The 15,674-nt window shown below is 34.0% G+C and overlaps 1 protein-coding gene across 1 annotated transcript in view; it reads left to right on the top strand.

The window, feature by feature from the left end:
• The first annotated feature begins 237 nt into the window (after positions 1 to 237).
• Positions 238 to 15,674, top strand: part of LOC109448871 (uncharacterized) — a 214,662-nt gene continuing 199,225 nt past the window's right edge. The window contains exon 1 of the mRNA XM_074333994.1: positions 238 to 572. Coding sequence (XP_074190095.1) covers positions 532 to 572 — 41 coding nt within the window. The 5' untranslated portion in view covers positions 238 to 531. The remainder of the gene's footprint in view (positions 573 to 15,674) is intronic.

Raw genomic sequence — 15,674 nt, 5'->3', positions numbered from 1 at the left:
AAGTTGTGTGAATTTAAAGCTGTTATAAATTGAATCAAATTTGAAGCATGTGAAGTCTTGACATTTAAATAACACACATACTGTGAGATGAATCCTTAGTAAAGCCAATAATCTGTGCTGCTTTTTTTGTTGTTTTCAGGCGTTGACCAAGTATTCTGGAGATTCTTTGCTAAATTAAACACATTTGTACTTCAGTTTCACAAATCTAGCCTTTCACATTGGAGCACCATGCTCAACAAATCTCAATTCACTGGGTACAACAGTGGTAATAGTTGTAGATGTTTGAAGAAAGATAGCTAAGCTTAAGTTAAATTTGAATATTTTCAAATTAGTCAAGCTCCATATTCCATCTTTGGGCAAGTTGTAAACAGGCATAAAATAAAGGTGCAGATGTTTAGCTGAGTCAATCTACATGAGATTATTGGTTTCCAGGTGAAATTCCAGGCTGCTCTCCAGCCCAGCCCTGCTCAGCCTCTTCCATCACCCCGTCCAGCCTGCCTTCAACTCTAAGAAGGAGGAATACGTAATGGAATGAATCAAGTCCAAGTCCAAGTCCAAGAGAATTTTGAAAGGTAAGGTGTTAATGTTAACTCTGCCTGGGAGCTATTTGACTTATATAACTCCGTATTCTCTCTCTCTCTCTCTCTCTCTCTCTCTCTCTGGCACTTTTAATTTTTATTTTGGAATGATGCCCGTCCCTCTTTATAATGCCAAATGAAGACCACTGTAAAATAGTCTTGTGGTAATAAGATTAGGCTTTATGCTCTAAAGTAGGCCGTAGGTAAAATCTGTTTCCCACTTTATTTTCCTTGGGTTTGACTTCCACTGTGTCAAAACTTCCAGAATGTTATATCTATAAGACTATGATCAAGGTGGGCCCAGACTCGAATGTAACAACTCTGTGGGCTGTTCACCGCCCTTCTCAAGGAGGTGCTATTAATGTCTAAGTCAAAGGCTTAAGACACTAAGATGGTCCCTCAGCATGCTGTTATTACTCTAGGTACACAGACTTCAGGTGAAAGGATCCTTTGTGACTCACTGAGTCCAGCCAGCCTCACTGGATCCTTTATGGTTGTAAGTGGGGATAGGGGAGGGAAGCACTATATTAATATCAGTTTTCATCTTATTTTACTTTATTAATATAGTGGGGGTTTCTTTTGGATAAAGCGTACATTTTGCATCTGTCATGGAAAGTGGCCTGGCTTTAGGAAGATTAAGGATTTGGAATTTCGAGATTCTATACCTTGGACATTTTCTAATCTTAGCAGAATTAACATTTGGCATAGATATTGCAGACTAGGGTGAACAGAAGCACAGTCGGCTGGAGTGTGAGCCCTGTCTGCAGGGAAAAAGGCTCACGAGTAGGGGGAGACCTCTAGTGTTAATACCTCAAACTGTAAGTGCAACTGCTAACTGAGCAGGATCCCTCACAGAGAGCAGGGAGGTAATATCAAGGGGCATAACAGATTCAGATCTGAGAAGGCTCATGGCCCATGTGAGTTGCTAATGTGATTTCTGGTTCTGTGAGCAAAATCCTCAGTGGAAGACTCTGACCTTAGCCTTCACAAAGAATGAACCACGGCAAGTTCAGCTCAAATCACCCCGAGCTCCCTAGTCTTTTGAGTCGCGGTGCCTGGAATTGGTAGGTGGCATGGTCTGCAGCATCCTGGGTTATGTTCTGTCTTTAATCAATTCCTCATCCATATTGAGTGATTATGAGTATGTCTTTCAGGACTCAAAATATAAATTTCACTACAGTGAGATAGAGTCCATAATCTATCAGTTTTTTGAATGACAGGGAGAAAGGAATCTTCCTTTTCTTTCCACATTAAAATTTTCTACGCAAGGACTTGTATCACATGCCCAGTCCAGACCATACTAGGCTTGGTGGTTAGAAGGCAGCTGCATGATTGGCCTTGGGTAACTCACATATCTACTGTGTCCTGGGGTTAGAGATGGGAATGGAGTATAATGGTTCACAGCCCCCCTGGAATTACATGGTTGGAATTGGAAAGTATCAATTTCCCAGAAGAAGTGGAGTGCTATTCAAGGATGTCATGATAATAAACGTTCACAGTCCTATCCTATGAGGTAGGGTGGTAGGTGCTGTATGTACCACCAAAATCCCTTTTCAGGGAAGGATTTGTTACCCAGGTTGAAAGGAGTGTAGTAGGCAGAGTCTTCAGCTGTCAGCTCCTACAGGGAGTGCCTGAGCTACAGATAGCTGCATCACCAAAAGTCATGCCCTTTCTAAGATAGCTCTCATCTAATGACTGACTAATGCCTGCATAAAATCTCTTAGACATCTTAGCCCGAACTACTGAAAGACCATTCTAGCTCCAGAGCTTCCCAGGGTGCCAAATCTGTTTTTAGGGCTGCTCACATGTGTTGATTCTAAGAGCACTCCTTAATATATCTCCTCCATGGTAAAATCCTGTTCTAAGTCTGTTTCTCAGGGAAAAAACTGCTATTATTATTATTCCCGGTTTGCAGATGAGGAAATAGAAGTACAGGGATGGTAAGCTCTCTTTGCCTTAAATCACAAACTTAATAAGTGGCAGGGCTGGTAGTGTTTCTCTAGACCTTTGCCCATAACCACCATACTCTACTGCAAGAAGGTGCTTGCCCAGCTAGGCTCCGGTTCCCACTGGAATTCACATGTGGCTCCTTGGGGTATAACCGAAGACCCAAGCACAGATAACTAATCATTATGGATGAAATTTATACCTTTGGACTTTCCATGCAGATAAAGAACTACAGAGAATAGAAAGTCCCAAGAGTTCTTTTTCTTTCACCTGTATATAGCAAATTTCTTACTAACAATAGTCATAAATATGAAAGTTTGGGAATTATCCCCCCACTTAAGTTAAAGAGGATTTAAGGTAATCCTTACAATGACATCATTTTCATTACTTTACATTCATTCATTTATTTATTTTTAATTAAAGTTTACTGGCGTGACAATTGTTAGTAAAGTTACATACATTTCAGGTGTACAATTCTGTAACACGTCATCTATAAATTCCATTGTGTGTTCACCACCCAGAGTCAGTGCTTCTTCCATCACCATATATTTGACCTTCCATTTAAATACATCTTTGTTAATGGAAGATGGTGAAATTATAATCATTAAACTTGGAATTATGCATGACCCAGAGCCTATTGTTTTCTAAGTGGGACAACCTTATATTTATACAAATGAACATCATCCAACTAAACATCCTTTGACACATCACCGTGTAGCATTATGCAAGTATCCAAGGTTTCAGGCATCTTTGTATGTGTCTTACTTCTCCCTCTAATGTTTGTATATGTGTAATCTTTGGCAACCTACCTTTGCTCTATGTGTCGGTTTCCTGAACAGTAAAATATGGTATAATTGTAATTATGCCACTGGATATGTATAAGGATTATGTATAGATATTTTACATTTGTGTGTTACTTTGCATGGAGTTTGGGGTTTCTTAATATAATAGCAGCTATTTGCTTTTTCTCCCTCTACCTCCTTATTTTTTTCCTCCTTCTTTTCCTTTCCATTTGAGTCAGTTTTGAGAAAAGTTTAAGAACTGCTAGAATCTTGAAAGGGCAACCATCTCTTGCCATTTAATCTTGATTTTAGAGATGCTTTACAAAATGTCTCCATGGCCCCAGAAGCACATGTAATCTTTTAAGTATACACATTACTCATATATCATAAAGCTTTGGCCAAAAACTCTTTCCTAAAATATTTTATCCCCTAAAGTCTTTGCAAAATAGCAAAATAAGATTTTTGATATATGATACTATTAAGATTACATGATATATGATATAAAGATGAATGATATATGATATTAATGAAAAAGGAACTAAATTAGAAAACAATAAAAATACAGGACCAAGGACCATATTTTGCAAAATATCAGCAAAAAAATAAATATTCTACTTTTCAAGTCCTGTCATTTAGGTTACTTTTGAAACATGATAAATAAATAATCCTAGTTATTATAGCTATGAATACAAAAATTAGAGTAAAAAAATCTATTTAGGCTTTCTGTATAGGAAATTCTTTTTTGAAATATTTTGGAAAATTTTTCTTCATTTTTATAATTTTGAAGGATAATGGAACTTTTACCGAATCTTGCTGAAATGTCTTTAATCTTTTCTGTGCTCCACCCTAGTACAACTTGTCACCACTGGTAGTTATTTTTGATAATAGTGTAGATCAGACAATTGAGGTACAAATATTAGAGGAATGAGAAATTGCTCCAAGCCACCCATTCCACAGCCTGTCATACTGAATGTGTTATTTCAGTATCTCATGTATGTATACCACAAGCAAAATAAAACAAAAATGTTTTATGCACTACAAAAGAGAGACTTTTTTTTAAATGATGATGATGGGACAGAACTTAAAGCAGAAGTAGTGAGCTCACATTTTAGTTTTGAGGAATTTGTCTCTGGGAGAAGAAATTATCTCTGTGAACTTAAGTTGTGTGTCAAGTATCTGATCTGTAGATAAAAATGTAAGTTATGCTTTCCTGAAATTTTATTGAATCATTTTTGTTGGCTACTTCTTTAGTAAAGATAAAGTGTGATTTTATTTAGCTTTCTAAAATAAACTATATATGTTTGCATGTATATTTACGTGTAAGTATGTATAGGTAAAAAACATATACCTATTTTTCTTGTTAATTGCTGGTTATATCTTTGTCCAACATTCTGTGGTTTTAGATTTGTTGTAATTGTTCATATACTAATTCTTTGATAATTATTTGCATTGCAAATGTCTCTTCCTGTGATTTGTTTTCTTTTCACTTTGCTTAGAGTGTCTTTTAGTGTGCAGATGTTTCTGATTATAACATGGTCAAACTTACCACTTTTTTCTTCATGTTTTCTGCTTTGGTGCCTTGGCTATGGAATAATTTCTTAGCATGGGGTCATAAAATTCTTCTCCATTTTCTTCTACATATTACAAACTTTTGTTTGTTTACAGATAAGTGTTTAATCCACTTGATCTTTATCTCTGGGGAATCCAATTTACTTGGGTTTATTATTATTCCATATAGACAACCAATTTTCCTAGCAACGTTTATGGAATATTACATATTTCCCATTGATTTGCAATACTACTTTAATTATATAGCAAGTGTTCACATATTTGCAGGTTTGTACACTGCTAGCATTTAAATTCTGTTTGATAATTAAAACTTAGACTTTGGTTCTTTATCTATGGGTTAATTTTATAATTGAGCAATAATAACCAGAATTTATATTACAATAAATATGTGGTGTTTACTGCAGAGCAAAGTAATATGCATTTAGTATGTATTTCTTCTCTTTATTTCTAACTTCATCTCTTCCATTTTATTTTTAAAAATAACCCCAAAATTGCTTGAAATCATGCCACATTTTAGTGTTTTCTGTATTGGAATTGTACCTCTACCAGAGGCTCTTTCTAACTCCATGGTGAAGAGTATTTAAAAATTTAACTACACTTTCAGAGTTCAAATGATGACTTTGCCACTTACTAGTTGTATAACTTTGAATAAGTTAGTCAACATAGCTGTTTCCTTATCGTAAAAACTGAATTGCTAGTAAAACATATTTCACAGATTTGGTTTGACAAGAAAATGAGTAAATAATTGTAAATGATTTACAGCACTACATGAAAATTTTTGATGGATGTGTGTTAGCTTTTGTAAAATTTATATTTTTATCATATTACCAGTACCTTCCAACCTCCTACACATTCCACTTATTGGTAGATTTTGCAAATTATTGTCTCTGAAATTGCCTGACTTCTCTTTAAGTTTGGAACACTTACGTCATCTTTGAATTCTAGCTAAGACAGGTTTTTTGGTTTTTTTTTCTGGGGTGAAGGGGGTGAGTGGGTAGTGTTTATGTAACCCTCTCCTCATTTTTCACTACACTTTTTTATTTGTCGTATTTTTAAGTTCTTCTAATAGCTCAATAATATTATATATTTTTATAGCATCTTCTTTTCCAAGAGTTTTCCTTTCTTTTGCCTTCTGTTCTCCTTCCTATCCTGAGAATTCCTTTCTTTATTTTGCTGGGATGGAGTCACGTTTTCCCAGATTTCATGTCATCCTCTTTCTTAATTTACTCTCTCATTGGAGTATATTTTCAACTAATGTCTTAAGAGCAGATGCATAGGTGACAAAATAGCTGAGGCTGAGTAGATCCACAAATGTCTTTTTTTCTTTCCTCTCCCTTGAGTAATAGTTGTATCAATCAGAATAGATTAGCTTATTCTGTGGTAATAAGCAACTCCAATCAGTATCCTAAAGCCACATAGGTTTATTCTCACTGATGCTACGTGTCCACCATGGCTCTGTTGTTGTCATTCAGGACCAGACTGCTGGAGCAAACTCCCCAGTTGCTCTGCCTGTGGGAGAAAAGGAAGCCATTGGATGTCCTCTCTGGAAATTAAATGTGTGGTGCTAAGTCCTTTCAGTTCTGTTAACAATGCACTGCCCTGAACTGGTTACATCCCCTACTCCCACTAAAAGGAGGCCAGAAAGTGAAATTCTAACATGGGAAAGCGGGAAGCCTTAAATATCTCTTGATCAACATTTATCTCTATCGCCACAGTTTGGCTCATTCTCTTTCTGCTATTTCCATGAATCAAATGCTCAGCTTTTTGGATTGATTCTCTGTATCTGTGTCTTTTATCTCTCAGTGTATGTATTTGTTTGTTTAGTTTATACACTTATACATAAACTTCTTACTTGGCTCCCTGAATATCTAATAGTTATCTTCCACTTTACATATCCAAAATAAAGCTCATGATTTCTACCAGCAAAGTATCTTTTAAAGTTATCCCCATTACTGAGATGACATGAACTTCACTTCATTTTTAATTTGCAAGTGTAAGGATTATTTCATTGTCTCGCTTTTCCTCACATTTCACATCTGATCCAAGTTATCTCTACATTTAAAATGCTGATATCATTGATCCAACTATGTCACACTTCCGCCTTGCTAGCACCCTAGCTCTAGTCACCATAATTTTCAGTAGGATTACTGCAATAACCTCCTAATTGGTTTCACCGCTTTAGCTCTTGCTCAACTACTGTCAATTCTACATACATAGGCATCTTTTAAATATAAACCGGGCCATAATTCTTCCATGTTCAGAATGCTCCAATAGTTTCCCATTGCACTAGTAAGAAAATAGAAAACTCTTCCAATAGCTGGAACGGCTCTTGCCTTCCTCTCTGTCATTCCCTGCTACCATTCTCTCCTTACTTCACACTGTTCTAGCCACACTGACCTTCATACTGATTTAGCAATATCTCAAGCTTATTCTCTTCTTGGGACTTTTGAATGTCACTATATCTTATAAAACACTTTTCCCAGACTTCACATTTCTCACTACTTTCATCACTCAGCTTTTTATATCTATATGTGTGTGTGTGTATACACATATATATATATACACATACACACACAGCACACACACACACACACATATATATATATATATATATATATATATATATATGTATGTATAAAAGGCCATCTTTTTTATAATTGAAGTTTATTGGGGTTTCAATTGTTAGTAAAGTTACATTGGTTTCAGGTGTACAATTCTGTATTACATCATCTATATATCACATTGCGTGTTCACCACCCAGAATCAGTTCTCTTTCCATCACCATATATTTGATCCCTTTTACCCTCATTTACCACCCCCCTGCCCCCTTATCCTCTGGTAACCACTAAACTATTAAAAAGATCATCTCTGACTAACCTTTTCAGTTTTTTCAAGGTACTTTTCCTACTTAATTTCCTTCATATCACTTATTACTACTTGGCATCATATTATACACTAATTCTTTATTTCTGTTTCCAACTCGAATTTTAAGGTCCAGGAGGACATTATTATCATTTGTATAGCTCGCCACATTATTTATGGTACTAAGTCCACACCAGCACAAAGTAGGTGCCCACTAAATAGTGAATACATAGATGAATGCAAAAATTAATAATATTTGGGAGACTACTTTAACTATAGTGCAACCTTTAATTTGAATTTTTATTTGACTTTCTTTTTTAACATTTTCATTTGACTTGTCCTTGTGTTCTGATTGTGCGTTTTACAGGGTACACTGTTGTACATTTATTAATAAAAAATGCTCCTGATCATCTTTTAGGACAATAATTGGAATTTGTTTTAACATTGCAATTGGACTTATTTTTCTATGTTCACAGTCAGTTTTCCTGTTTTTTTCCTTATTTTTCATGGACACATGACAGTTTTCCTTGAAAATCTGTCTGATGATTCTTGATTGTTTATTCAGTTTTTCACCTATTTTTTTCCTCTATTCAGAATCCTGTTGAGTTGGGTAGAACTTCCTTGAGATGACAGTGAGAACCAAAACAAGAAATAAAATAAGAATATTTCCACACATCAAAATTATTCCAAAATCCACCACAAGAATAGGTTTGATCTTCTGTCTGTCCTCGAGTTTCTAGCAGTGACATTAAGGTAAAGGAGGTGAGGCATTTTTGGTTAATGCATTTATGCTGACAATAGCCATATAGAGGGCTATAGCTGTATACTAAGGGAGTTATTAAGTGTGAAGGGGCACTGTACTAGTTGTTGTTGTTATTGTTACTTGATCAGCCTTCTATTTTTTAAATTAAATTTATTGAGATATACATATACAAAATGAAATGTCCCCATTTAAAATGTATACTTTTATTAGTTTCGTCCAATGTACACAACTGTATAATCGCCACTACAATATTGCACTGATCGTACAATAAATAGGGTATTTCCATCACCATCAAAATGTTCTCATAACTTTTTGCCATCAGTCCCCCAACCTCTGGCCCAGGGTAACCAGTGTTCTGCTTTCCATCACCACTGATTCATTTTTCCTGTTCAAGAATTTAATATAGATGGGATCATAAAGCATTGCTCTTTTTGCCTTGCTTCTTCCTTAGCATGTTTTTGAAATTCATCCAAGTTGTTGAGTGTGTAAGTAGTTCCTTACACCTTATTGCTGACAGTATTCCATCGTAAGGATATACCACAATTTGTTTATGTATTCACTTATTGGTGGATTTGACATGTTCCCATCTTGTAGCTATTATGAATAAAGACGTTATTAACATTTGTAGATGAATCTTTGTGTCAACTTATATTTTTATTTCTTTTGGGTGAATATCTAAGAATGGAATTTTTGGATTTTGTTTGTAAGTGTATTTTTAATTTTCCAAAAAGATACCAAATTATTTTCAAAGCTGTTGCACCGTTCCATATTTTATGAGAGATCCTGTTGCTTTACATCTACCTAAGCCCTTGATAATGACCAACTCTTAAAATTTAACCATTCTGTTAGTTCTGTAATGGTATCTTATTGTGGTTTCATTTGTTAGAAAAGATTGTCTTTCTCCTCATTACATACGTTGTCAAGTTTGTTGAAAATGATTGGCTTCATATGTATGGGTTTATTTCTAGACTCTATTGTCTGTTCTCTTCTATTGGTGTGTATGCCTATCATGATGCCAATTCCACACTTTTTTCTGACTATTGTTTCATAGTAAATCTTGAAATTAGGCAGTGAAAATCCTGCAGTTTTGTTCTTCATTTTCAAAATGGCTTTGGTTATTCTAGGTTTTTGTATTTTATGAATAATTTTATAATCCACTTGACAATTTCTATAAAAATATACCACTTGTGTTTTGATTGAGATTGTATCAAAACTTTAGATCAATTTAAAGATTTGCCATCTTAAAAATATTGAGTTTTCTAATCTATGAACATGTCAATTTTTCTATATATTTAGATCTTATTAACTTATCTCTTAAGTCTTCTCTAATTATTAGCCTAGAAATATTGCATGGTTCTTTCCTATACTGGAAATCAAACTTTTCTCTAAGAAGCCCTTTTAGTTCATGTTGATACTTCCAGTGTAACCTCAGGACTATATATCTTTTTTCTCAACTGCTTCCCTACTGCAGCTCCACTACATCTTTATCTTCTTTCTTCCACACTAATAATCTTCTCAAAAATAGGAGTATGATAGGATTAGAATATCCGACAATTACTCATTTGTTCTATCTCATATTATACAGCAAGTATCTCAGAATAAGAAATATAATACTACCACCAATATGGTCACTGAAAACATTATCTTTTTTAGTATATATTCTTCCCATTTTCCCCTATATTGTTCAGTTTTAATGTATCTGTACTGTCAGAGCAAATAGTCATTCCACGCTATATTCTCACTTTCTTAGCCCTTATGTATCTCTACTTCTACAGGTAACTATACTTGTATATTTAATCCTCATGACCTATGCTGATGTCTCTCTAATTATCGTGGATGTCTCAAGTTCTTTCTATAGTATACTTGTCAGCAATAATATAAATAATATTCTGGATTCTTCTAATACTGATAGCAATTTGTGCCAACATTTTCCTGAAAAATCTGTTTTGCTGGATATAAAATTCTTTTCCATACTTTACTTCCTCTATATTTTAATATGTTAATCTATTTTCTTCTGAGGTAAAACATTGTTGTTGAAAAGTCTGATGATGTTTCCTTTTCCTATTATTCATGTGTTCTTTTTATCTAAGCAAACAAATAACTTATTTTAAGTTTAGTAATTTTGATGGAATATGTCCAGATGCTTTTTGTTCTGTGTCAGTATTATTCATGCATTATAGTCTTTTAATATTTTATTTTTTCAGAGAAGATACCTTCAATTTTAGTTTTTGTACTTTTTGTTCATATGTTTTATTGTTTTTTGGTTTTCTTCTTCATATATATGTTCTTTTTTTTTTCTTTTGCCTATACTCAATATTGTCACTTTATCTTAAATTGTTTATCATTTATTCCTTTTTTACGTCTTTGAATTTATTTTTTCACCTCCTATTTCCCTTAATGTGTTGTCTGTTGTATTTATAGCTCATGTGTTCTTTATATGACTTTTGAAATGACTTTTTTCATTTCTTATTCTTACTTTAGTTCTATCTTCTCATTTTTTAAAATTTTCTAATTTAAATTATGTTATTTCTTAATGTTCATTATCACTTTCTTAATATATTTTCGCTGGTTTTAAAATAGGGTTTGCTCAGTTTTGTAAGCAAGTCTTTCTGGCATACTTTCATTGTCTATGGAAATGTTCTGCTTCCCCTCTTTGTCTTTTAATACATTTGCATAGAATTTACTCTTGATCAGTTTTTGTTGCTTATTTTTATATGAAATTAGTTTTTCTGCATTTTTAAAATGAGGCAGGGTTTAGGAAAACTTTCCCAGTTTCACAGAACTTCATCTTCTGTTGTTTATTTCCTGACTTTGTTTCCCTCCACCATTTTGACCTTGACCTTTCCTTTCCTTCTCTCTTGTTTAATTTAGATTTCCCTTCCAGTAGTTCCTTCTAACTGTGGAGACTCTGCTCTAGAAGAGAGCCCTGGTTAGTGAGCTTTGAGATTTCACAGGGGCTAGACCTTGCCAATCCATTTTGCCCTTCTTAGGAAGGAAACTTTGCCCTCCTCTCTTGGAGGAAAGGGCAAACCCCTATGTAGTTCCAGTTACTGTTTTCTGATTGGCCAGTCTACTTTCCAGTAGATGCTTGTTGACTATTTTGTGGTTCTCTATTCTCAAGTCAGTCAATTACTGCCCCATTATTTCTTTCTTCACAATATAAAGATACTGCATTATGTGGATATGGTAGTTTTTCCTCAACCTTCTAATTTTACTTTAAAATACTGTCTTGTATTTTAGCCTCTGCTATCTAATTGCTTGTCAGTTTTATGTGGGGATTTGGAGAGACTGCAAAACTATACTGCAACACTAGCATCTCCACAGAATCCTTTTCCTTAAAAAAAAAAATTAAATAAATTCTATCCCCTTTGATTTTGTCCCTTTCCCACTTCCAACCCCCTTACATCTTCCTCTGATACACTCTAAGATGGAGCTAGTTAGACTGTATGTTATTCATCGTAATTATTCATTATGCTTTTACCTCACCATAAAATCATCAACATGAAGAATATTTGCATAATAGGGTGACTGGGAAGGTGTTGGTACAGTTGCGATTCAGGCAGATTTTTCTATATTTGCTAGCACTCCAACTAAACTAGGTCATTTCCTCCTTTTAGTCACAATGTAAACACTCCCTAAACAGATAGATTTCACCTAATGTTTCTTCTGAATTCACTGACCTAACACATTTTAGACCATCCTAATTAACATAATTATTTGTTTCTTTCAATTCAATATTATGTTCTCTCTAATCAATTGTATCAGGTGTTTGGAAGGTAGAGAGAATAAACATGACAGCACAAATCGCTATCCTGACATCTTGCTGATATTTTACTTAACTAACAGTTCACAGTTTTTAAGTATAGTGAACAATTTTAACATGACATTTTACATTTTTTCACAGAAGGTCTAGTTATTTTAACTGAACCGACCAATTTGCCAGATTCACAATTTGCTCACATAACCAAAGATATTCTCCAAGTTCATATTATTTTTTCTTATGGTTCCTGGCATTATATTTATGTTGTGTTTTTGGTTTCAATTATTGTTTATAATGAACTGTGAGATAAATTGAAGTGAAATCCATATAGAATTATAAATTCTTAGAAAGTCAGAGTTGGTCAGAGAATGAAAACTTCCCTAGTCTGAACTGTAAATTTTTTTTTGAAACTGAAACTGATGAAGAGAAAGATAAAATGATTTTTTCAAGTTCACTTGCCCTATTGATAGACAAACAAACAGTGGGAGCAGTCTCTTACTCTTCCTTTTAGCCCATGGTACACAACAACTTCTGTTTTCCTCTGTGAACACGTGTAATATGGTCTGTGGATTTTGGGAGTTTTGTACCTTCTACAGAATAAAACCTCCATGCATCAACATTTATTAATTTTGTTCTCACATATTTAGTTCTATGTTACTACATACATATACTACAATTAACTTTTTTCAATTGGATCATTTTGATTTTTTATACTATGTTTAACAGGGCAATTATTTTTTCATTGGATCTACCTTTAAAATTTAAACATTAAATACTGCATATTGTTGCATATTGGCTTTAGTATATGAAAACATGTGCACTTTAATAAATAAACAGTGTTTTTCATAGACAGCATTGTGTTTAGGATACAGTTTTTAAAATTTAAAATACTGAAATTTAAAATAATAAAGCACAGATAAGTATTTTTATTAACAAATGTGGCTAAGGGCATTTGGGGATTGTCGTGTAGGCAACAAATAAACATGTGGAAATGTGTTGTAAAATCTCTCTCTTCCACTTCACTTCTTCCCTATTGTCTTTTGCTCCAATCCCTTTTTGATTTTCTGTTTCTGCATGACTTTGCCTCAGCATCCCCATTGCCTTTGCATCCTAAACTGCAAATCCTGACAGAAAACACTGGCATCCCTGCTGTTGTGACTGACATAATATTGAATCTGTAGATGTACCCGGCAGTGTGGCAGTGCAAGGGTCATTGGGGGTTTTTGTCTAAGTGGGACAACCACATTTGAAGTTGCATGGTGTGTGAGCTCCAATTAAATGTACAAAATTGGATAGTTATGCATTACAGCACAAACACATGTATAGTATTCTATAAGTATCTGTTTGCCTTATTGTTTTCATGCTGCAAAATACATTTGTTTCTCCAAAGTGGATTAGCCAGTCTAGACATCCTATAAAATGTCAATGCAAGTATGGATCTTCCATACACTGGTCTCAGGAGATTAGAGCTTGTCTGCAGTGCTGCTCTTTCACAGATCAATACAGCCACACTTCTTCTTTTTTTTTTTTTTATACTTTGCCAATAGAAAATAATATCAGAACAGAAAATTTCTTTTTGTTTCCTAAGCAGGAAGTAACATGTGACCAGAACTCAAGAGGGAAAAAAGTTAGCTGGTAAATAAATACCCAAGAACTTGGAAAGAAAGTTATTTTTTTTTATTACCCACTAAGCCACGATAAGGGTTATTATCATGAGATAATCATTCCTCTGGAGCAATACCAGACAGGGGACACAGCTGAGTGCCATCATGCCCATGGGATGTGATTAGCTCATGATAACAGCATCCCCTGGACTCATTGCTATTATGAAATGTCTACCCCCCCATTTTCTATATATAAATAAATGATTTTGGCGGACAGATTCAATTCCCACAAACTGCAAGTTTGCATTAAAATGCTTCAGCTGTGAGATTCACAGATATTAATCTACCCTTTTGGAATGTTGAACAGTCAATCAGAATCTTTCTTCGTCTCAAGCTGTTTTATGATATTATTACAATGTATTTTGCGACGGAATGGAGGGTAAAGCAAGTTTCAGAGAAATAGGCTTGTTTGGGCTCGATTTAGTTGCTTGAGGGAAACCTCTACATAAAATGACTCTGCCTGCTCACTAAGGCATCCTAACTTTCTCATTATTTTTTCCTGCCTGACTCAATTTCTTTGCTGTGTTTTAGAAGTCTGAAGTTCATTCCTCTAACTATATTAATAAAAGCAGATTTCTCATTTCATATTTCAGAACTGATGGGAAAATACTGCCCTACTAGTCAGAGTAAACACTAGTTCAGAAAATACTAGTTCAGAAAATACTAGTTCAAAATTTGGGATTTAAAAATTAACATGAAATAAGATGGACTTTGGATTTAGAAATGAATGGGAAGCTTTTGGTATAATAATAGTCTGGTGGGTAGGTTTTACTATGAATTTAAGTGAGGTTTGTAAAAATGACACCGTAAATTTGTAAAAATTAAAAAGTCAATGTCATTTCAGTAACCTGAAGAATTCTGGATAATAACATTAATTGGGGTGAAGCCATCTCCATGGTTGTACTATGACAATTAGGAACATACATAAAATTACCAAAGAATCCTAAAACAAAACTTTCTCTCTACATTAAAAAAAAAAGGTTTATGACACACATGTCATTAATATGAGACTGAATTTGTTGGTATAAATGACACAAGTACATAGTTTAATTTATAGATTCTCACCCCTATTAAATATATGTCTATATCTCTACTTATTATTTTTCTCTATATGGAGAAAGTAGCATCTTCCTTGTCTTCAAGTATATTTTATTATTTTGAGCAGGCACTCTCTTTCTCATTCCACATTTTTACTGCTCCAAATTATTGAGAACATACAGGCAGTCAGCATTTAAATAGGTAATATCTTTCATTAAGAAATATAAAATGTGCTGCTTATCCTTCTTCCTCTCTATTCATGTTGACTTTGTGGCATTAATGACGAAAGAAACTTGCCTGACACAGCATCAGGCCAGAAGAGAGAGGGAGTCATGCCTTAATTGATACAAAGTATCTGATGATAAATAAAACTAATAAAGATGTTTCTAAGAACACTAAGAAAAAAAAAGGAAAAATGTACATCTGATGAAAATGCAGATTTAGTTATCAATTCTGGAACTATAAAGTGAATAAATGAATAGTGTTATATGATTTTAAACTATAAGTATTATTGATGTTTAATGAGTTATTATATATGCTTACATTTCTTTATTTGTTAGAAAGTCTTGGATTAATTTCTGGCATCTTAATGTGTGAACCTAAGTAGGCTATAGTATCCAGTTATTTAGTCAAACACGAATCTAGATGTTACGGTAAAACTGTTTGTAAATGTGATTGATATTTATAATCAGTTGACTTTATGCAAAAAAG

This window comes from Rhinolophus sinicus, linkage group LG05 (assembly GCF_036562045.2).
Source record: "Rhinolophus sinicus isolate RSC01 linkage group LG05, ASM3656204v1, whole genome shotgun sequence".
Classification (NCBI taxonomy): domain Eukaryota; kingdom Metazoa; phylum Chordata; class Mammalia; order Chiroptera; family Rhinolophidae; genus Rhinolophus; species Rhinolophus sinicus.
The sequence above is the reverse complement of the archived record's forward strand: the minus strand, read 5'-3'. Positions and strand labels throughout refer to the sequence as shown.